The sequence below is a fragment of the Asterias amurensis genome, chromosome 11 (assembly GCF_032118995.1).
Source record: "Asterias amurensis chromosome 11, ASM3211899v1".
Taxonomy (NCBI): domain Eukaryota; kingdom Metazoa; phylum Echinodermata; class Asteroidea; order Forcipulatida; family Asteriidae; genus Asterias; species Asterias amurensis.
This window is the reverse complement of record NC_092658.1, coordinates 20,497,016-20,519,583: the sequence shown is the minus strand read 5'-3', so window position 1 is coordinate 20,519,583 and position 22,568 is coordinate 20,497,016. Positions and strand designations below refer to the sequence as shown.

The 22,568-nt window shown below is 37.9% G+C and overlaps 1 protein-coding gene across 1 annotated transcript in view; it reads right to left on the bottom strand.

Annotated features, from left to right (window-relative positions):
* LOC139943655 (protein CLEC16A-like) overlaps positions 1-22,568 on the bottom strand; it is a 131,379-nt gene that overhangs the window by 69,559 nt on the left and 39,252 nt on the right. The window contains exons 18-21 of the mRNA XM_071940386.1: positions 20,487-20,532; positions 19,432-19,543; positions 14,348-14,513; positions 13,284-13,476 (exon numbers count right to left, since the gene is read on the bottom strand). Of these exons, the coding sequence (XP_071796487.1) occupies positions 13,284-13,476; positions 14,348-14,513; positions 19,432-19,543; positions 20,487-20,532 (517 nt within the window). The remainder of the gene's footprint in view (positions 1-13,283; positions 13,477-14,347; positions 14,514-19,431; positions 19,544-20,486; positions 20,533-22,568) is intronic.

Below are 22,568 nucleotides of genomic sequence, written 5' to 3'. Positions count from 1 at the left end.
TCATAACATTAAGTGCTTCCCATGGCTCTGTCAGCGGTAAGCAGAGCCATGATATTGGACCAAGATGACAAACCCGCTTAACACAAAAGTGTATACTTCCCCTTTAAACATCTCAAACCCTTACGTAGCCTCCGGCTCAAGATGCTCTTGTTTTCTTGCAATACAAAAAAATACTGAATATTTCCATACCGAGAAAACTCACAAAGGATTAGCGGCTGACCTGGAGGCTAAGCCCTTTTCTCTCTCTCGATGCATTCAGTTGTCACAAAAAAGTCTCCCCCAAAGGAGTGCATCTCATACACTGTATCCGTTATTTATTATTCTTGTTAAAAAGAGGAGATTACAGGGATGTGATACGGAGAAATTGATTTGATCAACAACCTGGGGGTCCTGAGAACTGGGTTGCTCTCGAGTGTTCTGGTTTGAACCAGTTTCAGGCTGCAGGCTCTGATGGAAGATGGGGGGTGGGGGTTGTAGATTATCATCTGCTGCTTGCTGGATGTACCCTTGCCTCTATGGGTGCACATCTTTACTTTTAATAATGATAGCACAACATATATTATAAAATACCCTGTGGATGAATCAAAGTGACGACCATGTGCTGCACTGGGTAGGCGCTTTGCTGAACATTGCGCCATACAAGCGTCTTAAACATCAATTGTGTATCCATTTTCAAATATACCCTGGATGAATCAAAGTGACAACCATGTTCTGCATTACTGTGTAGACGCTTTGCTGAACATTGCGCCATAAAAGCAATAGTGTAAAACATCAATTGTGTATCCGTTTTCAAAAGAACAAATTACTCAAACCATCAAACCATCCGCCTTTACAGGCAGGTTGTAGCTTTGGTACATGTAGGTACTCCACGATTTAACAACCATAAAAAAACCTCCTTGCTAAAGAGCACTTGAGAGCTGTTGATATCCTAAAACAATGACTAGAATAAATATTGTCGTCTAGTTAATGAATCACAACTTCTTGACTTGTGTAATTCATAATCATAGACGTTAAACCAATGTTTGTTTGAAAGAGATTGGCTGTTGCCAGCTTGGTGTTTATATCCCTTTGTGGGAGTTTGCCAAGTTCCCTTGATGGGAAGATCATTCAAACAAACAAACAAACAAACAAACAAACAAACAAACAAACAAACAAACAAACAAACAAACAAACAAACAAACAAACAAACAAACAAACAAACAAACAAACAAACAAACAAACAAACAAACAAACAAACAAACAAACAAACAAAGGAACAATGTAGTTTTAGAGAAACAGGACATTTTTTACCCCAAAATTTGAATATAAGAAAGGCATATGAAAGCACACAACTCTATGCAACAAGCAGGTTATTCTTCTTACATTATTTCTGTTCAACTTTGATGACCAATTGAGCCCAAATTTTCACAGGTTTGTTATTTTATGCATGTGTTGAGATACACTAAGTGAGAAGACTGATCTTTGACAATTACCGAAGGTGTCCAGGGGTGGATTTCACAAAGGTAGTCCTAACTTAGGTCTAGTCCTAGGCAATGCTAAGAGATAGGACCAGTCCTAAGTTAGGATGAGTTACTGGTCTTAACTTAGGACCAGTCCTATCTCTTAGCATTGCCTAGGACTAGTCCTAAGTTAGGACTACCTTTGTGAAATCCACCCCTGTGCCTTTAAATAAATACAGTGAAAGTAGACAGGTAGTATAATATGGACACACAAATAACCGAGTTGGCACGTTCATCCAAGAATTTATTGGATCCCACTGGGCATCGAAGCCAGATGAATCATCTTAAAGACACTAGACACTTTTGGTAATTGTCAAAGACCAGTCCTCTCACTTGGTGTATCTCAGCATATGCATAAAATAACAAACCTGTGAAATATTGAGCTCAATTGGTCGTCGAAGTTGCCAGATTACTATGAAAGAAAAAAACACCCTTGTCACACGAAGTTGTGTGGTTTCAGATGCTTGATTTCGAGACCTCAAAATCTAATTCTGAGGTCTCGAAATCAAATTTGTGGAAAATTACTTCTTTCTCGAAAACTACATTACTTCAGGAGCCGTTTCTCACAATGTCTTATACTATCAACCTCTCCCCATTACTCATTACCAAGTTAGGTTTTATGCTAACAATTATTTTGAGTAATTATCAATAGTGTCCACTGCCTTTAAAATCATTGGCAATGGATCAGCAATAAACAACTCAATAAAACAGTACCAGGAAGTCCCCAATGACTAAAAATCTAACTTTAATGAAATCCGAACAAGCAGGATCAAGGATTTATATTTTTCCTTTGAGGAAGGAGTATTATTTATGGCAAAACCAATTCTTGGGATTCGATATGAAAACTAATTCCTCATTCATAATTGAGACACTCTCAGTGTTGGGTAATACTACGGTTTGTTGGCAACTGTCCATTGCAGTTTCTGAGAGTCATGTAATCAATTATGCAATACTAGACTTGGTTGGCTGACAACAGCAGATAAAAAAACATCTGAATTTAGATTATTGTGGTTGGCACTATTTCCATTGAAACAGTTTAAAGGCACTGGACACTATTGTTAATTTCTCAAAATAATTGTTAGCACAAAAACTTACTTGGTAACAAGCAATGGAGAGCTGTTGATAGTATAAAACCTTGTGGGAAACGGCTCCCTCTGAAGAATCATAGTTTTTGAGAAAGACTTAAATAATGAAAGAGTTGAGCTGAAGCCTTTTCAGATGCATCTGAAAGCACACAAAGTAATGCAACAAGGTTTTTTCCCTTTCATTCCTCTCTTGCAACTTCAATTACCAATTGGGTCCAATTTTTCACAGGTTTGTTATTTTATGCATGTTGAGATACAGCAAGTGAGATGACTGGTCTTTGACAATTACCAATAGTGTCCAGTGTCTTTGCGCTCGATTGGTCGTCGGAGTTGAGAGATAACTATGAAAGAAAAAACACCCTTGTCACATGAAGTTGTGTGCTTTCAGATGCTTGATTTCGAGACCTCAAATTCTAAATCTGAGGTCTCGAAATCAAATTCGTGGAAAATTACTTCTTTCTTGAAAACCATGTTACTTCAGAGGGAGCCGTTTCTCACAATATTTTATACTATCAACAGCTCCCCATTACTTGTTACCAAGTAAGTTTTTATGCTTATATTTTTTTTAGGAAATTACCAATAGTGTCCAGTGTCTTTAAGCACTATGTAATTAGTGTTGTGTCACCATTTATCATGTTTTCCTCTTAATGCTGTTGCCTCTTTAATCAGAATTGTACATTTTCTTATATTCATTGTATTTCTGTGTAAATTCTAAGTATATCTGTCGTAAATTTCCACTAAATTCAGTTCAGCGCTACAAGTTGGACTTTTAATAAAATAAAAATGACACAAAATATAACAAACGAAATTCTCTAAGATTGGCGCCATTTTCAAAACTACTTTTGAGGGAGTGAGCGAGTCTTTTACAATGATGCTGTCTGATCTACCTTTAAAATGCTGAAAAAACTTTTGCTTGTAAAAAAGCTTGTTGTACTGACGTCACACGAAGCTACACTTAGCTCAAGGTCTGTCATTTTGGGACTCACAAAGCTTTAAAAAACTCATAATAAATACAACACGATATTAATATTGAGACAATCGATCATCAAAGTCACAAGAAAATAGTGAAAACCAAGAAAATAGTGAAAACCAAGCAAATCGTTTTCACTGTTTTAGATTATCAGGTTTGGGACTTGCAAGATCCAAATGGCTTGACTTAGTTCTCAATAACTATTTTTCACCCACAAAATATTTAAAGGGAAGTTTTCCTACCATGATCATCTTCATGCCACTAACTTAAAGTTAAGTGCAAGTCTGTGAATGCTGATGTTTCTAATCTCGGTCTATGAACTGATCGTAATAACAATCCCTACCAGGTACTGAAACCAAATTTACTGCAATTAGTTAATAGTAAATCCACATCCTTTCATTTTCATGCCATACTGAGAGAAGGATCTTTCTCAAAGGGAATTTTTCAGTTTAGCTTTAAGAAGTGTGGATGAAAACCAAAACCTCATGTAATGACTTTCAAAAGTGTAGGACGAAGTAAAACAAAAATACATGTTTGACGTCTCTGCACGTTTGGTGGTGTAGGGGTAAACACCACATTATATTCTTCATCCCAGTTGCAAAAACAAGTATCTTTAGAGTTATTAAAAAAAGCGTTAAGGTAGTGCAAGTGTTAAGGTTATTACAAAGTGTCAATGTAAAACCACACAAGTTCATGTAACGTCTTAAGGGCATTGGACACTATTGGTAATTGTCTTAGACCAGTCTTCTCACTTGGTGTATCTCAACATATGCATAAAAAAACAAACCTGTGAAAATTTGAGCTCAATGGTCGTCGAAGTTGCGAGATAATATTGAAAGAAAAACACCCTTCTCACAAGAAGTTGTGTGCTTCCAGATGCTTGATTTCCAGACCTCAAATTCTAAATCTGAGTCTTGAAATAAAATTTGTTGAAAGTTTTTTCTTTCTTGAAAACTTTGTTACTTCAGAGGGAGCCGTTTCTCACAAGGTTATATACTATTAACAGCTCCCCATAACTTGTTACCAATTAAGGTGAATGTGCTAATAATTATTTTGAGTAATTACCAATAGTGTCCACTGCCTTTAAACTTACTGTCGTCATTTGTCAATACTTTTTCCAAAACGTAATAACATAAAATTATTTTCCAAAAAGAAATAACATTCACTTGTTACAAAGACTCAAGGTAAAAAAAAAAGTCCATGTGACAATTTGACCTGATTTTTGTCGTCATTTGTCACCGGTATTTTCAAAAAGTAATAACATAAAATTAAAGTACAACTGTGTGATTTGCACTGACTCAACAATTTAAATTGGTTGCCATACTTTTATATAAATATTTAAAAAAAGTAATGCCATAAAAATATTATAAGGTGGCAAGGGGAAAAAAAAAACACAAGTTCAAGTGACAATTTGACAACTTGAATTGGTTGTCATAATTTGTCACTTAGCATTTCAAAAAGGTAATGACAAAAAGTTATAACAAAGTGTCAAGGTTATAAAGTATACACAACTTCATGTGACAAGTTGATCCAACTTGAGCACACCACTAATACAATATTCTCAGAAACGCTCAACGATGACGGTATGATTGAGACGAGAGAGTTCACCTTATCGTAAATCTCAACTGATCCGATCTAAAATAACCAGTAAGCCCCATCAGAGCATTGAACCCTGGAAACTTGTGTGTCCCCCCCCCCCCCAAACAAAAAAATCATAGACTTGACTCAAGTCTCAATCTTGTGCAAGGTCCTTCCATGCCTCATCGTAACAAAACTATTGTTTTGCGCTCTGCCAGACTTGCACATTGGGAGAACAGGGGCACTCTTTAAAAGCAAAAGGGTGAAAAAGCACTCTTTGAAGAGCCATATGAGGGACATCCCTTTTTCGAGTGGTCTTCCACTCTTTTAGATTGAAGTTTGCATCTTTTTGAGTGATTTTGTTCACTCTGTCCTGGAGTAAATCCCCTCTAAAAGAATGAATAACCACCACTCTTTTTAAAGAGCCATTTGAGGGACAACTCGAAATGTAAAGAGTGGTGTTTTTCACTCTTTTACGTTTAAGAGAGCATTGACAGTCACCATCAGGAGAAGCTGGCCCTCGCAACTCAAGCACAGTTCTCCTGGACTAAGGCAGGACTTGAGAACATGGAAGTCCCTCAATAGACTACGTAAGGAGGTGGGATGATGCAAGACAAACATGAAGAAATGTGGGTATAACGACAACGATGACACCAAAATGTAATTGTGGCACATCTCCCCAATCTATGCCACACCTTCTATGATACCCATCCCTTGATGAGGAGCAGTGCGTCTTGAAGACCCGATTGCAGCAAACGAGAAGGACAGCCTTCTCGTTTGCTGATGTGCCCAATCCTGGCCAAACATTTGAACTAGAGTAGATGATGGACTCGAAAGAAGAAGATTTCCCATAACTACATTTCGTCAGTGAGGGTGCACTGGCATTATCTGTACTGTGGTGGCATGCTGGTGCGTAACATGTAGACAAGTCTACCCAAATCCCTTCCACCTGCTCCAAGTGACAAATTCTGAGGGTCGTTTTTCATAATCATTCTGAGTCCTTGCCCTTGCTCACCACACTCATGAACAGTAGCTTGTTACAAGAAGGTGGATGGGGGGGGGGGGGGGGGGGGCTGGAACCCCCTTAACCTACCCCCCCCCCCCTAACAAAAAATAAAAAGAATAAAAATAACTACATAGATAAAAACAAATAACGAAGTAAATAAAAATAAATTTATAAATAAATTAGGTTAAAATCATTTGCTTGATACATAACAGCCCCCCCCAAAAAGGGCATTTTTCCTTGTTGCCTCCCCACCCTGAGTATGATTGGTTCAAATGCCCCTGCCCAGCTCACGAAGCTGTAAATATACTCAAGTCATCTAAACTACTGTGACCTGTACCCTAACAAACATCTAATCAAAATGATCAGCACATTCATTTTGTAGTGAAAGCTGTCAATGTCCTGATGGTTTTTGATTTAGGGTTTAACTATGAGAATAATTACTAGAGTAGGAGAAAAACCAACGACCTCCGGAATAAAGGCTGGCATTCCACCAACTGGGCTTTCTAGCTATAATGGCGGTCCCCATATATTGTCAATACTTTTGTTAATTGCCAAGTCGTCGGCGATCACAACCAAAATACGCTACGACCTGGGAAGCGGCATCCAGGGGATCACTTTTTCTTTTGTCTTTTGAAAAGGAGAAGGGTGTGGTCAGAATAAAAAGCTCACAACAGACATGGGAATCACCTGAAGCCAGCCTTCTTGGCGAAACCTTTACAAACAGTTAAGCGAGGGGGCACCTTTTAAATCATTCCTAAAGCAATAATGTGAACACTAGTGAGAAGCAATTACTTAAATCCTGTCTGGGCTTTCCAACCATGACCAGCAGATGTGCAAAAAAAAACTTAAGAGACAACAAAACAAGGTTGCCAAAACCCCAAGGGAGAGAGAGGCCCAGCCAAATTCCTGGAAAGCATTTTTTATTGGCAGGGGAAATTTACGGGCTGCAAAACGAAGGTAATGAGAGCCTTATACAGATGTTTTCTGGTGTCTGTGGCAGAGTCTGACTGTCTTAAATGCAGTTGGCTCGTAATAATAAAGATAATGACTCCATCATAAATAAAGCTACCAGCAAACTTGTTGTCTCACAATGTCTGTATCCTGTCTGTAGGACGTGGTGAATTTGCAGGTGTAATCATTTAGTGAAGATTTTGTTGGCTGGGGTGGCGCTATGTATGTCTATTGCATTAAACAAACAAACAAAGACAGGCCAACTCCTAAACACCAAGGCAGACGACACGATACCTGCCGACGCCACCTGTTAAATGGGCAACTTTATAAGATAAAGACTGCAGGCCTGATAGTTCATAGCGGCAATGACGGCAATTGATTCCGTGCCCCCTGAAGGACTAGGGATGAGAGAGTCACTGCTGACAAAAAAGTCTGAAACTGATGGGATCCAGATCTTAGGAGGTGCATTGAAATGATGGCAGGCAACAAAAGCAATGAAGGCAATTGCCTCCATGGCCCCGGTTATTGCCTTGGTGCCCTTGAAATGCTCTAGTAGAGTTTGCAATTTTCTCAACGAGTACCCTTACCAAGAAGAAAATGCCTTGTTATGTTGCCCTTGCCCTTTCAACAACAGGCCTGACACTTCATGGAGGCAAAGTAGGCGATTGCCCCATGCCCCTGGTCATTGCCTTGGTGCCCTTGAGATGCTCAAGTAGAAATTTGCAATTTACTCATAGGGTACCCTTTACCAAAGAGAAAATGCCTTGGTGCCCTTGCCCATTAAAGCGTTGTTGGTGCAAGCAGGGCAGTGATGTGCCCATGTGTTCATTGACTGAAGCATTTTTTGCACATCTATGACCCCGGTTCAAATACCGCCGAGGGTATGTGAAACGGGTTTTTAGTCCCTACCTGACTGTGTGGGTTTTCCCTGGAATAAATCACTCAGACTTTCCTCCCACATCTAAAACTTACACTTGTTCCCATGTCTTCCCTCCATTGGGTTCTTGGCTTTAAGACACTGGACACTATTGGTAATTGGTGTATCTCAACATATGCATAAAATAACAAACCTGTGAAAGTTTGAGCTCAATTTGTCGTCAAAAATGCGAGATAATAATGAACGAAAAAACACCCTTGTCAGACGTAGTTTTGTGCTTTCAGATGCTTGATTTCAAGACCTCAATTTCAAGACCTCAAATTCTAATTCTGACGTCTTGAAACCAAATTCACGGGAAATTACTTCTTTATCAAAAACTTTGTTACTTCAGCGGGAGCTGTTTCTCACAATGTTTTATACTATCAACAGCTCCCAATTACTTGTTACCAAGTAAGGTTTAATGCTAATAATTATTTTGAATAATTTCCAATAAAGAACACTGCCGTTACTTACAGTGGTCAAGTTTGCTTTTCGGAGTCATTGGCTTCTCAAGCAAAATAAAAGAAACAAAATGAAAGGAAAACAAACCGAACAACATGAAAAATACTTGTCATCCTGAGGCTCAAGGAGAAACTGCAGTAAATAACATCGGACATTCACCCAAACTGTCAGGCATTAAAGGCTTTGAACATGTTTGGTAATTGTCAAAGACCAATATTCTCACTTGTATCCCAACATATGCATAAAATAACAAACCTGTGAATATTTGGGTTCAATTGGTCATTGAAAACACAAGGAAATAATGAAGAAGAAAAAACACCCTTGTTGCAAAACTCTGTGTGCTTTCAAAAAGCATAATAAAAGGCTTCAAGCCTGAAGTCTTTTATTATTTAGAGCCTGAATTCTTTTTTTATTTAAGTGAGAAGTTACCTCTTTCTCAAAAACTACGTCACTTCAGAGAGAGCCGTTTCTCACAATGTTTTATACTATCAAAAGCTCTCCATTGCTCATTACAAAGTAATTTTTTTCGCTAACATTTATTTTGAGTAATTACCAATAGTGTCCAGTGCCTTTAAACGAACCAGGAAGGAATAAATTTGAATGAAATATTTATATATGACCTTTTCCTCCTGACAAATACTGGCACTTCCACAGGTGATTTCCAGGAAATGAGTGAACTGAATAGGGATGTTAACATCAATCAAACCAAACTCTTCTAGGCTACACCGGAAAAATTAATAAGCTTTAAGTCACCCCCTGAGTTCCTTGACCACGGAGGGACTGAGCTGTTTGTACAAAATATACTGAGAGGATAGTCGTAATTGACACAGTAAAGGGGGATCTAAATGACAATTTAATAAAGTATAATAAAAAGTTTTAATTGCATTGAAATGAATCTTGTAGACACTGGACACTTTTGTCAAAGACCAGTCTTCTAACTTAGTGTATCTCAACATACATGTATGCATAAAATAACAAACCTGTAAAAAGGTGAGCTCAATTGGTCGTCGAAGTTGGGAGATAATAAATGAAAGAAAAAACACCCTTGTCACACGAAGTTGTGTGCTTTTGAATGCCTGATTTCGGGACCCCAACCAACCCTAATTCTGAGGTCTCAAAATCAAATTTGTGGAAAATTATTTCTGGAAAACTACGTTACTTCAGAGGGAGCCGTTCCTCACAATGTTTTATACTATCAATCTATCCCCATTACTCGTTACCAAGTAAGTTTGTATGCAAACAATTATTTTGAGTAGTTACCAATAGTGTCCACTGCCTTTTACAGGCTTCTCAGTACACGCATGATTGTCGTCTCCTTGACTCTGTATGTATGCATGGGAAGGTTTACGTCGTCGTAATCCTTATTAAAATTAATGGCAATACAACAATTTTGTCAGAAGCCTACAACAGCATTCCATTGAGAAACATTTCACTTCGAAGAAATAATAATGAATGGCACTTAACAGTCTCGAAGCGCTGTACAAAAAATAATGAGTAAACAAGTAGGATTTGAAACTTTGCATGTTGGAAATACGATATAGAAAGGTTTGCGGTAGCACTATGTAATGACTATCTCTAATGAGTTGGGGTGGTTCTGAAAAGAACTGTTGGTTTCAACTCGTTGTTTTGATCAGTATGCTCTGATCGTCTTCTGGAGAATGCTCTGATCGTCTTCTTGAGAATCTCCAGAAGATGATCAGAGCATACTGATCAAAACCTCGAGTTGAAATCTCCAGAAGACAATCAGAGCATACTGATCGAAACGTCGAGTTGAAACCAACGGTTCTTTTCAGAACCACCCCAACTCATTTAGAAAAAGTCATTACATTTTTATAATGAGTAAACAGTAATGTGGTTATGTATAAATTATGCCCCAAAATTTTAATCTGAAAAATGTGTCATCCTCACGGGGATTACTCTTCCTGCCTGGGCATTATTCACTTTGAATTTCCCCTTTTGAAATGAAATTTTCACCATTTTAGTTTTTATTGTATACATCTACATTGCACATATAAGATTAAACCAGTTGACGTTTAAAAAAACAAAGGTATACTTTGCTTTTACAGGGAAGCTCTAGACGAAAAAAAGAAGAAAAAATTTCTCTCGGATCTTCTTAACCAAGGACAGACAAAACAAAAGACAACAAAAAAGACAAAAGAGGAAGAAATACCAGCGACGGATGCCTTGGATGAACTGGAAAACTTAACTTCAGATTGAACTCTTGTTTGCGTACCCCTTTAAAAAGGGAAACTCTATTTTAAAAAATCCTCTCGGATGTTTTTGACAAAGGACAGACACCACATAATTTTGGCAAAATGACAAGAGGCAAAGTAGCAGCGAAGGATGCCTTGGATAACACGGCAAACATAACTTCAGATTGAACTCTTTCACAAAGTTTTCAACAACAAAAAATAGCAACAAAAACCATCCAGCCTCTTAACTACCCCTTAAAAAAGCAAAAATAAAATAAAACTTCCATGAGGATCAATAAATATTTATCGCCGGCGACAGCTGTCAGCAAACCTGTGGTTTCTAAGAATACAGGAGATAGCAAAACGGTAATTGCAGATGAAAAAGATTTAATATCCTCTTTTTCTCTCGCCTGAGCCCCCCCCCCCCCCCCCCCCCCCCCCGAGATTAACCATCAAAGCTTGAGTTTAACCCTGGGGGCGATTGACATTCCCCTGCAGACTGTTTAGCCTAAGGGCTCAAATTATTACAAATGTCTCCTGTGACATCAACTTGAAATAAAAGATAAAGTGGCGTGCGCTCGCCTCAGATGTAAAGGTCAAGAGAGCACACGCAAGAATATTGTTGAAGTAACTTATTCTCGGTTCATTACTTTAAGATTCCTTATGATAAATTTATTATGAGGAACTTTATGATTTTTGATTTTACATATTTGTTTTGAAGCACCTTGTAAATTAAGTTTATTCGTGATTCATCTTCTCCAAAGATTTTGGGGGCAAAGATTATTTTCTGGTGAACTAAGAAATTTTACGAGAAGAGGATTTGAACCTTTGTTTATCAGGTTTACGGCCAGTGTTCTACCAAGCTCGATGTTGGCAGTCTCCCTAGTTTGTCAACATTTCTGTTCGAGGGGCGCCAGTCAACAAAGGACTAGCAGATGTTAGATCACTAGTACGTATTACAAACTGCATTTAAAATTACAAAACACGAAAAACATGACATTTTAGTCTTGCAATGAGATCAATATAATTTTTTATTAATTTTTGTGGGAAATTTTGTGGTGGGCGGCAGTCTATTTTTCAGTTGAAGTGCCGGCGGAAATTGTCAGTGCAGGGCGGGCTGCCCACCGTGGCTGCAACCCTGATGATAAAGGTTGAAGGTTGGGATCCCACATTTTTGTGGATTTTATTGTGTTTTCTAATTTATAAACAGTTTTAATTTTAGGCCCTTTCCATTGTTGCAAACATGAAACTGTAAATAAAGACCGTATTTCCCTCAGCTGATGATTTTTTCCTTGGAGAAGAGCCTAATCAGGCGCGGATTCGAACCTGAACTCTCATATTTGAGGGTCCTACATCAGAGTGCCATGTAAGTCAACCCTGACACTCCAAATTGAGTATCCTTCTTGTATTACTACTGTCATTTCTTAAAGACGCTGGACACTATTGGTAATTGTCAAAGACCAGTCTTCTCACTTAGTGTATCTCAACATATGCATACAATAACAAACCTGTGAAAATTTGAGCTCAATTAGTCGTCGAAGTTGCGAGATAATATTGAAAGAAAAAAAACTCTTGTCACATGCAGTTGTGTGCTTTCAGATGCTTGATTTCGAGACCTCAAATTCTAAATCTGAGGTCTTGAAATCAAATTCGTGGAAAATGACTTCTTTCTCGAAAACTACATCACTTCAGAGGGAGCCGTTTCTCATAATGATTTTTACTATCAACCTCTCCCTATTACTCGTTACGAGGTAAGGTTTTATGCTAGTAATTATTTTGAGTAATTACCAATAGTGTCCACTGCCTTAAAATTTCACTCTAACATGCTCCATTACACGCCTTATGACAAAAAAAACTTTTTAAAAAGGCCTATAGAAACCCTAAACAGGGCAAATATGCTGTAGAACCCTAGAGGGTATTATAAAAAAAGGGTTCAGATAGATAGTAAGACAGCAACTTTTATATCCCTCACTTGGGAAATTAAAATGGCCTTAACTGTATGCAGATACAGTACAACTAATCGGTAAGAATAGGATACAATTTCTTTAAATGCATAAAGTAGACACCAAACTTAACAAGAAGACAATAGAGTTCAGATAGATAGTAAGACAGCAACTTTTATATCCCTCACTTGGGAAATTAAAATGGCCTTAACTGTATGCAGATACAGTACAACTAATCGGTAAGAATAGGATACAATTTCTTTAAATGCATAAAGTAGACACCAAACTTAACATGAAGACAATAGAGTTCAGATAGATAGTAAGACAGCAACTTTTATATCCCTCACTTGGGAAATTAAAATGGCCTTAACTGTATGCAGATACAGTACAACTAATCGGTAAGAATAGGATACAATTTCATTACATGCATAAAGTAGACACCAAACTTAACAAGAAGACAATTTGGTACTTAGGGATCTGAGCCAACATATTTTTACGTTTTTGTTTTTTTTGCCACTTCCTATAGGATTTATCTTACCGATTTGATTAAGTGAAAACAATCGCCCTACTACAACCAATTCAATGAAATTAATAATCTAAGCGTCAGTTCAACGACACTCCTGGAAAAAAAATTGCAAAACCAGCAACTCTTAACAGTTCTATAAAAAAACTTGGACTTACCGTTGGACCGCAGAACCATCTCCAACACTGAAGCTCCCTCTGGTCCCTTGCTGAGAGACAGGTCTGGCACTCCCTGGGTGTGCCGTGCCAAGGGGAGGATAAGGTGAGGCTGAGCTGGTAGGCGATGGCAGAGGGGGTATCTCAAGGAGCTCAGCGATGTCGGCCATCTTTGCCTGGCGGGCACGTTGTCTGCCTGTTGTTATTGGAAAGCAAGAAACCAATAAATAAAAACACTAAGCGTTGTGGCAGGACATTCTTCGTAGCACATTTGAACTGCTTAACGCACCATGGTCTGATTTCATAGAGCTGCTTAAGTACCAAAATTGACTAAGCACCAAGTAATTTTGCTTACTGGAAAAGGGTTACCAGCCAATACACCAATGGCCTTGGGAACTAGTTTGTCAACTTCCAATACCTTGGGGAGTTAATATCGACTAGTCACCCCAAACCATGTTATACATGTATTTGTATATTATAACACCCCTTACCAATATTCTGTCTTTTCATTGGTTTAGAGCGCGTCACATGATATGTCTTAGTTTTACTAGACGACGGCCGTGTGATAGTGCGGTTTGCTGTGTGATAGTGCATCGGTTTGTGGTGCGCTAGTGCGAAGACTATCACACGGTGTGCAGTACCCAGACGTCCGTTGCGTGTACGAGGATGATAAATTAATAGTCTGTAACCATTTTGGATTACATGACACTACGTGCAGCACAGTAAAATTTTCGCAATCTGTATTCGCGTCGTCCGTGGATTGTAGCATTCAGGTCTTTAGTACAGTATTTAGAAATGTTTGGGGTGTTATAAAACAAATATTGACTGCTTTTACTCGTGCAATGGTTAAAACTATGACTCCCTCGGTGATCCCCGGAGCGTTCTATTTTCCCTCGGCTTCGCCTCGGGGAAAAAAAAAAACGCTCCGGGATCACCTCGGGAGTCATAGTTTTAACCATAGCACTCGAAGCAGTCAATCGTTCTATATTATTTCTTAGGCTATTATCTCTTTAGACAAGACAATGAGGGAGGAAAACAAATTAGATCAATTTCCATTTGTGTGTTACCTTTGGTAAGTCTCTGCTTAGCAGCCATACAGCGGATATGGTCATCAAACTGGAACCTTGCCGCTAAGAGTGGAATTGGCTTAGCGTGGGGGGAGGCGGTGGCTCGCTTGTGGATGGTCACATGGAGGGATCGGCTGTCATCTTTGTCACCTGTCACCTCCAAATCCTGAAGAGTCAATAAGACAAACAATTAGGGACCGACATATTTTTTTTCTGGCAGTGTTGTGTAATGCATGTAAAAGAACCCAGTGCACTTAGCGAAAAAGAGAAGGGATTCGCCCCAGTGTTTGTTTGTTTGTTTGTTTGTTTGTTTGTTTGTTTGTTTGTTTGTTTGTTTGTTTGTTTGTTTGTTTGTTTGTTTGTTTGTTTGTTTGTTCGTTTGTTTGAATGATCTTCCCATCAAGAGTCGGCAAACTCCCACAAGGGATATAAACACCAAGCTGGCAACAGCCAATCTCTCGCACAAACATTGGTTTAACGTCTATGATTATGAATTACACAAATCAAGAAATTGTGATTCATGAACTAGACGACAATATTTATTCTAGTCATTGTTAAATCAGCGGTTAGCTGGGGGATTCAAACTCACAACCTTGTGATTGCAAGTCCTGCAGTCTAACCACTTGTGTTCCTGGTTTGATTGGCATCATATTGCACCCTGTGAACCATGGTGTGTAAAAGGAGTTTCTCCTCTTGCAGGAAATTACTGAAAGTTGAAGAGCCATGACCTTAAACGTCACTGAGTGATGGATGAGTGCTACATAAGAAGCCACTGTTAATTTATTGTGATACTTTATTTATTTATTTATCGATATCCAACAGCGGAAAGCCGCCACTTACAGGAATCGTTAAAATCTATACTTTGTTACCTGTGAATTATTGTTCTTTTTTTTTGGAGGGGGGGGGGGTCCAATAAGGAATTTGGGAAAGAGTAGATTTTGTTTTCAGTTGATGAGAAAAAGCTCACCATAAAAATAATAATGTGTTTGAAATATTATATTTTGAGCTGTATTTCACTGGAACGTCAGGCCAATAGCTCTATATTTTGTGGGCATTTTGTACCATATATCTTTTGATTGGTAAGCAGTTTTAACAACTAATTATTTTTCTCAATGGAACTTTAATGTTTATGTGGATTGCAAACTTCACGGAAAGGGCTCCTGCGTCAAATTTTGAAAATCATCAGATCATGAAAAAATGTCAGCATATGCTTTGCAGAATTTGTACAACTGTCACAATAGAAATCATCATTTAAAGGTATTAGAAAATGTCATCTTAATTCTTGTTCATATTTGGAATTTATTTTGCAACGTCATATTTGAAAGGAGCCTATATATTTATTTTCTCAATTCCCACTTGTGAATAATTATATCACAATACAAATTTTAGTTGAAAGTTGAAAAGTTAAATTCTTAATTTATTTTCCATAAGATGTACTGTCTAGCGTTCAGTGGATAGTAATGTGTCAATCGTACATAGACTGTTTACGTACTTTGCGAAAAAAAATCTATGAATATTATCAATCAAAAAACTCAATCAATATAAAAAACAGTGACAGCTGCAATTATTGATGAATTTCCGAGAAAAGTAGAAGAAGAAAAAAAAATGTTTTTGTTCCCCGCAAACTCATCAATCAAACCTTGGGGGATTAATTAATATCATTTAAATACTGGAATAGAAAGTCTTACATCGAAGCCATAAATATGTGGGGGATGATGGAAAATGCCATGGCCACGATACTGTTGTTCCCCCCCCCCCCTTCTAAATGTATATGTTTTCCCAATATTATAAAATTATTGAGTTTAAATACAGCAGTATTAGAATCACAAGGTGAAATCTGGACTGTTCCGTTTCACAAGGCAAATGGAATAGTCCAGCAGCCGATTTCACGAAACACTAGTAACTCTTCTCAACTTAGGATGGGTTCAATGCGTCCTATGTATTATAATAATAATAATAATAATAATAATAATAATAATAATAATAATAATAATAATAATAATAATAATAATAATAATAATAATAATAATAATAATAAATAATATTGAGTTTTTATATAGCGCTTTTTCACTCCCTACGGGTGTCTCAAAGCGCTTCAAGATATTACCCCTGGTCACTGGGCCTTAATTCACTCCTTAAACCATCTCAGCTCCCTGGGGAGTATACAACCTCGTGCAACAAATGCGCTACTCGGCTAAATCAATCACAAGAACCATCTCTGCCCTCACAGGTACCCATTTAGATTTGGATACCGATACGGAACTGAACCCGTCCTAAGATCACTCCTAAGCTAGGAAGAGTTTGGTGAAATCGACAGCAAATTTCACTTTTGATAATATTCTGCTACAGGGTATGAACCAAATGCATTACCACACACATGCAACCTTTTTAATTGCAAGAAAAAGAGGAAATAGCCGATCACACTTTACTTTTGTGAAGTGTTTTTCAGTCTTCTAAGGCACTGTTTTGAAAAGAAAAAGAGGAAATCAGCTGATCAGCTGAAAAGCATAGGTCCTTATCATTTTTTTTTTTCAAATAACTCATAATTGACTTCAAAAATAAAAACTACAAAGTTTTAACAGTTTATAATTCATTTCAAAATTAAGGTATTTTAACTGGCTGATAAAGACACAACCAAAGTTTTTAAAGGGAAGGTATACGTTTGATAATCACTCCTGAAATTAATGCCATTAAAAAATCTTTGTAAGAGATGTTAAATTTGCATCGGGGATAAAGAATATTAATTTTGTTTTTTTACCCATACACCGATGTGTGTTAGCACTGTATACTCAGTACTTTCCTCCGAGTCCTGTGAAAAAATATCACAGGCATGTTACTCGGGTGGGATTCGAACCCACGACCCTTGCAATTCTAGAGCAGTGTCTTACCAACTAGACTCCCTAGGTTGCACGGTAGCTAGAGGCAGTTCGAATCCTATGTTTTGGCAGCGGGTACCGCAACGATTATAAGAGATGTTAAATTTTGGTTTTTACCCATACACCGATGTGTGTTAGCACTGTATACTCAGTACTTTCCCCCGAGTCCTGTGAAAAAATATCACAGGCATGTTCGAATCCCACCCGAGTAATTAAAAAATCTTTGGTTGCAACAGCACAGCAGCGTTTGATAGTATAAAGCATTTTAAGAAACATTACACCTGTAAAAACATAACAGTTTTTATGCCCCTAATTTCATGTCCATACGCGCAAGATTGTCGCAAGCGCAAATGACGTGTAATAAAATCAATACCTGAAGTGTAAAGTCTATCAGTACATGCTTAGCCAAGTTTGGTGCTTACAAAATTTATGAAATGGGGCAAAGGCCAAGAGAAGACCTGTAGGATTTGAAACTTTGCACGGTGGAAATACGATATGGAAAGGTTTGCGATAACACCATGAAAGCAGAATCTTTCTCCAGAAGACGATCAGAGCATACTGATCGAAACACCATTGATCCCCAACTCAAATGATCCCCAACTCATTTAGAATCTATAGTCATTACATAGTGTTCCCGCAAACCTTTCCATAGAGTAGATCTTTCTACAACATGAACCAAAATCTAAATGACCCCAGTGAACATTAAGCCAGTAAATTTGAGGTTTATTTTGAACCAGTAATTCATGGCAGTCAGCTATTTTTGCATTTATTCTTTTCTGTTATACAAACCACCACTTTTCAACCAATATCTAGCCAAGTTTGGTGCTTACAAGCTTGAAATAGGGTCCAGGACTGAGAGTAGATCTATCTACAACATGAACAAAAATCTAAATGACCTGCCATGAACTTTAAGCCAGTAAATTTGAGGTTTATTTTGAACCAGTAATTCATGGAACAAGACAACTATTTTTGCATTTATTCCTTTCAATAATACAAACCACCACCACTCAAGCAAATACCACAACTTAATACTTCCTACACAGTGATCCTTTTGTACAGTGCTTTTTAATTACCAATGTTCCACAAGCACAGACCATAAAAGTATTCCCCCAAAAAAAAAACTTTAATGGCAAGCAGGACTTCCAGATGCTTTTTATGTGGTCAGAGGAATTTCTGGACTGTATTGTGTCTCGTTTCACACCTTTATGCACTTTTGTGGTTTTGTATATTAGATGGACTTGTGGTTTAGCAACAAGGGGGGGAACGTGGACTAGGGGTAAGGGAGAGGTGAGGAGGTAAACCGGAGGTCATGGAGTGGGAAGTTTACTGACTCTCAGTTTCAAGGACGGACGGTTAAACTTTTCTCAGACGTGACGCGCGGGAATACTTGAACCCAAGTCACACTTGAACTTTAAGTTGGAAAGTTGTTGGTCTGGCAGTTGAGGGTACTGTACATGTCAGGTCTTAGGCTAACAGTGTACAGCTCATCAGAGTTTGCCCTTAAAGACACTGGACACTATTGGTAATTGTCAACGACTAGTCTTCACAGTTGGTGTATCTCAACATATGCATAAAATAACAAACCTGTGAAAATTTGAGTTCAATCGAAAGAAAAAAAACCTGGTCGCACCATGGTCACACAAAGTTTTGTGCTTTCAGATGCTTGATTTTGAGACCTCAAATTCTAAATCTGAGGTCTCGAAATCAAATTCGTGGAAAATTACTTCTTTCTCGAAAACTATGTCACTTCAGAGGGAGCTGTTTCTCACAATGTTTTATACTATCAACCTCTCCCCATTACTCGTAATCACAAAAGGTTTTATGATAACAATTATTTTGAGTAATTACCAATAGTGTCCACTACCTCCTTTGGATGAATAGCCAACTAGACCATAGGGCCCAATTACAGGAATCGGCAGCAAGGAATTGGCACTTACATCAAGCGTACTTCATGGGTTAGGAGGGAATTTGGGCTTGGGTCCTGAAATTGCTTGTTACTTGTTAGTGTAGGCTTTTGAAAAAAAAATGTATGATTTATTTATTTTAAAATGTCATCACAGCATACCGCTGAATTGCGACATAATTTACAATCGTTAAAATCGCTCATGACAGCAGTTATTAATTCTGCTTTTCTGACCTCAATTAAATAGCAAAAAATGTGTCTTTTAAAATAGAGATTTTCTATCAATAGTTTATCAATGCTCTCACCTGTAGAGGGCCAACAAATCTGGCCACGCCCCATCCCAGTTTCTTGACATCAGGTTCAACCAGAATGAGCTGATGTTTGTCAATCACAAGGAAACGACGCACTCTTTGGGGACTGTGGAGGAAAAGAGGGAATAATAGAGACGATTCAAACGAGGAAGAGTGATTAGATTAAAGAAACATTGCAGAATTGGTTTGCTAACAAAACAGTTCAGTAGTGTAAGCACTTTATGTAATCCACCATATACATAAACTGACAAACCTGATCGATCGGCCATCCGGGTCACGAGAGAATAGTAAAAAACCGATTACACATTTTGCATGACATTGATGCAAACAAAAACATGACTAAAACGCTCACTGAGCGATAAACTCCAAACGCAAAGTTAAATTATTTTATTTCTCATCAAATATGACATATCAGGCAGAAATATTTCAAGGGATGTTTTCTGTTATCATCATCATTAGACCGTGTAAGTTTGATGTAAATCTGTGATCTTCACGATTTTGTTTTCTCACCAATTCTGTAACGTTCCTTTACAGTTGGTTAGGTTGTCTGGGCCTGGACTTAATCTTTAAGAAACAACCCCTTAACACTCCTTTGTGTAGAGAATTTATAATTTTTGGCAAATACTAGTCAAAGTTGGCTCTTCCATGTCTTAGGTATACCAGGCTGTTCAGTTTGGCACTTACGTACATGTACACGTAGGTTAGGTAGTCTTGTGGGCTAGTCAAACCATGGTCCTTAGGTAGCCCTGAGGGTTTGTCAAACTTGGTCCTTACAATGTAGGTAGCCCAGAGGGCTAGTCAAACCTACATCTATGGTAGCCCCGTGGGCTAGTCAAACTCAGCTTCAAGGTACTAGTCAAAATTAGCTCTTTTGTAGCCTGGTTGACTAGTCAAACTTGGCTCTAATAAGGTAGCCTAAAAGGCTAGTCAAACTAGGCCCTTCAGGTCAAACTTTGCTCACTTTTTAGATTGGGCCCAAGTTTATACAGAATGTATACAGAATGTATATAACATATAAATGTACATACTATTTAGGACTGATATCTTACCTTTTGTCTTTCATCAGCACAGTACAGGCAATTAAATCACTGTTATCTGTAGAAGGAAAAGTAATAAATATTTATAACTATTAGAATTGAAGCAATAAAATGAACAAAGATAGCTTTTTTAAAGAGTCGATTCTATCCCTGCACTGAGCACCTTTCTATGATTTATAGGGGCCAAGAGAGTCACTGTTGACAAAGAAGTCTGAAACTGCGATCCAGATCTTGGGAGGTACATATAAGACGATGACATATCCACCTTTTGGTAACCCATGGAGTTATAGATTCCAAGGAGATTCTCGGAAAAGTGTCCTCAGTGCTAGAGAAGTAGATCAAAAACAAACAAAAAATCGATGCAGGCACACTTTAAAGGCAGTGGACACTTTTGGTAATTGTCAAAGACTAGCCTTCACAGTTGGTTTATCTCAACATGCATAACATAACAAACCTGTGAAAATTTGAGCTCAATCGGTCATAGAAGTTGCGAGACAATAATGAAAGAAAAATAACCCTTGTCACACGAAGTTGTGTGCGTTTAGATGGTTGATTTTGAGACCTCAAGTTCTAAATCTGAGGTCTCGAAATCAAATTCGGGGAAAATTACTAATTTCTCAAAAACTATGGCACTTCAGAGGGTGCCGGTTCTCACAATGTTTTATACCATCAACCTCTGCCCATTACTCGTCACCAAGAAAGGATTTATGCTAATAATTATTTTGAGTAATAACGCTTAGTGTACACTGCCTTTAAAAAGGCTGAATTCAGATTTAAGTGTGAAATTTCTTCTTGTAGCCTGGGATCACACCAAAGTTTACGATACAACTTGGGAAGCGGCAGCAACGATATACCCTTTAAAGGTAGTGGACACTATTGGTAATTACTCAAAATAATTATTAGCATAAAACCTTACTTGGTAACGAGTAATGAGGAGAGGTTGATAGTATAACAAACATTTTGAAAATGGCTCCCTCTCAAGTAACGTAGTTTTCGAGAAAGAAGTAATTTTCCGCAAATTTGATTTCAAGACCTCAGATTTAGAATTTGAGGTCTCGAAATCAAGCATCTGAAAGCACACAACTTTGTGTGACAAGGGTGTTTTTTCTTTCATTATTATCTCTCAACTTCAACGACTAATTGAGCTCATTTTTCACAGGTTTGTTATTTTATGCATTTGTTGGGATACACCAACTGAGAAGACTGGTCTTTGACAATTACCAATAGTGTCCAGTGTCTTTAAAGGGGAAGCACCTTGTGGTTTACTGTTTGAATAATTTGAATCTCCATCTTGAAATTCCTGCAACTCCCAGGTGCCTAGAATCCCGACAAATAGTCTCTCCCTCCAAAAACACTAAAATAATCCTTATTCATGCCATGACAAGTTATTCAAAAAGAAAACACACAAAATCCTCAATTTCCTGTTTTCATATCATGGGTTTGGCGATGAAGTTTTTGTGGTCAATGTGCACTTTTCCTAGTGCAACATGATGACACATTTTCTTCTTGCCGAGCTGAGGTTTTTTAAATTCAGCAAATCTCTGAAATCAAACTTTTAGAGGGTGGTGTTGTGGGCTGAATCCAGGGCTGGCATTCTGACTAACTTCTTGACTTTATTAATACACATTGTGGTAAAATTTCAGTATTATATTGATAGATAAAGCCATTTGGGTCAAAAGAAATATCTGAAAATCAGAATTCAGTTCTCATTTAAACAATATAAGTATACATGTGTGTATTTCAATACAGATACAAAAAAAAAAAGAAGAAATACACAGCTGACCAAGATCATCAATTTAATTCCTGATTAAACTACAAAGTTGTTTGAGTAATCCAGGAAAAACCAATGAAAACTTTGATCTGAAATATCTGGGTCATTTAAAGCATAACTTAGTTCTTCAGCGTCTTCAAAATTTAAACATTTGGACCGCGTTCCCACTGGATCCACAATTGCGAGATCGGGGTCCCGCAACAAGATTGGTTGCAGGTAAGCAATCGCGGCCGTGTTCCCACTTGAGTATGATCGCGCATTGATCCCCCTTTTACTTTAGGGAATGGAAGTGGGTTCAACAGAACACTGTTTTGCTAGCAAAT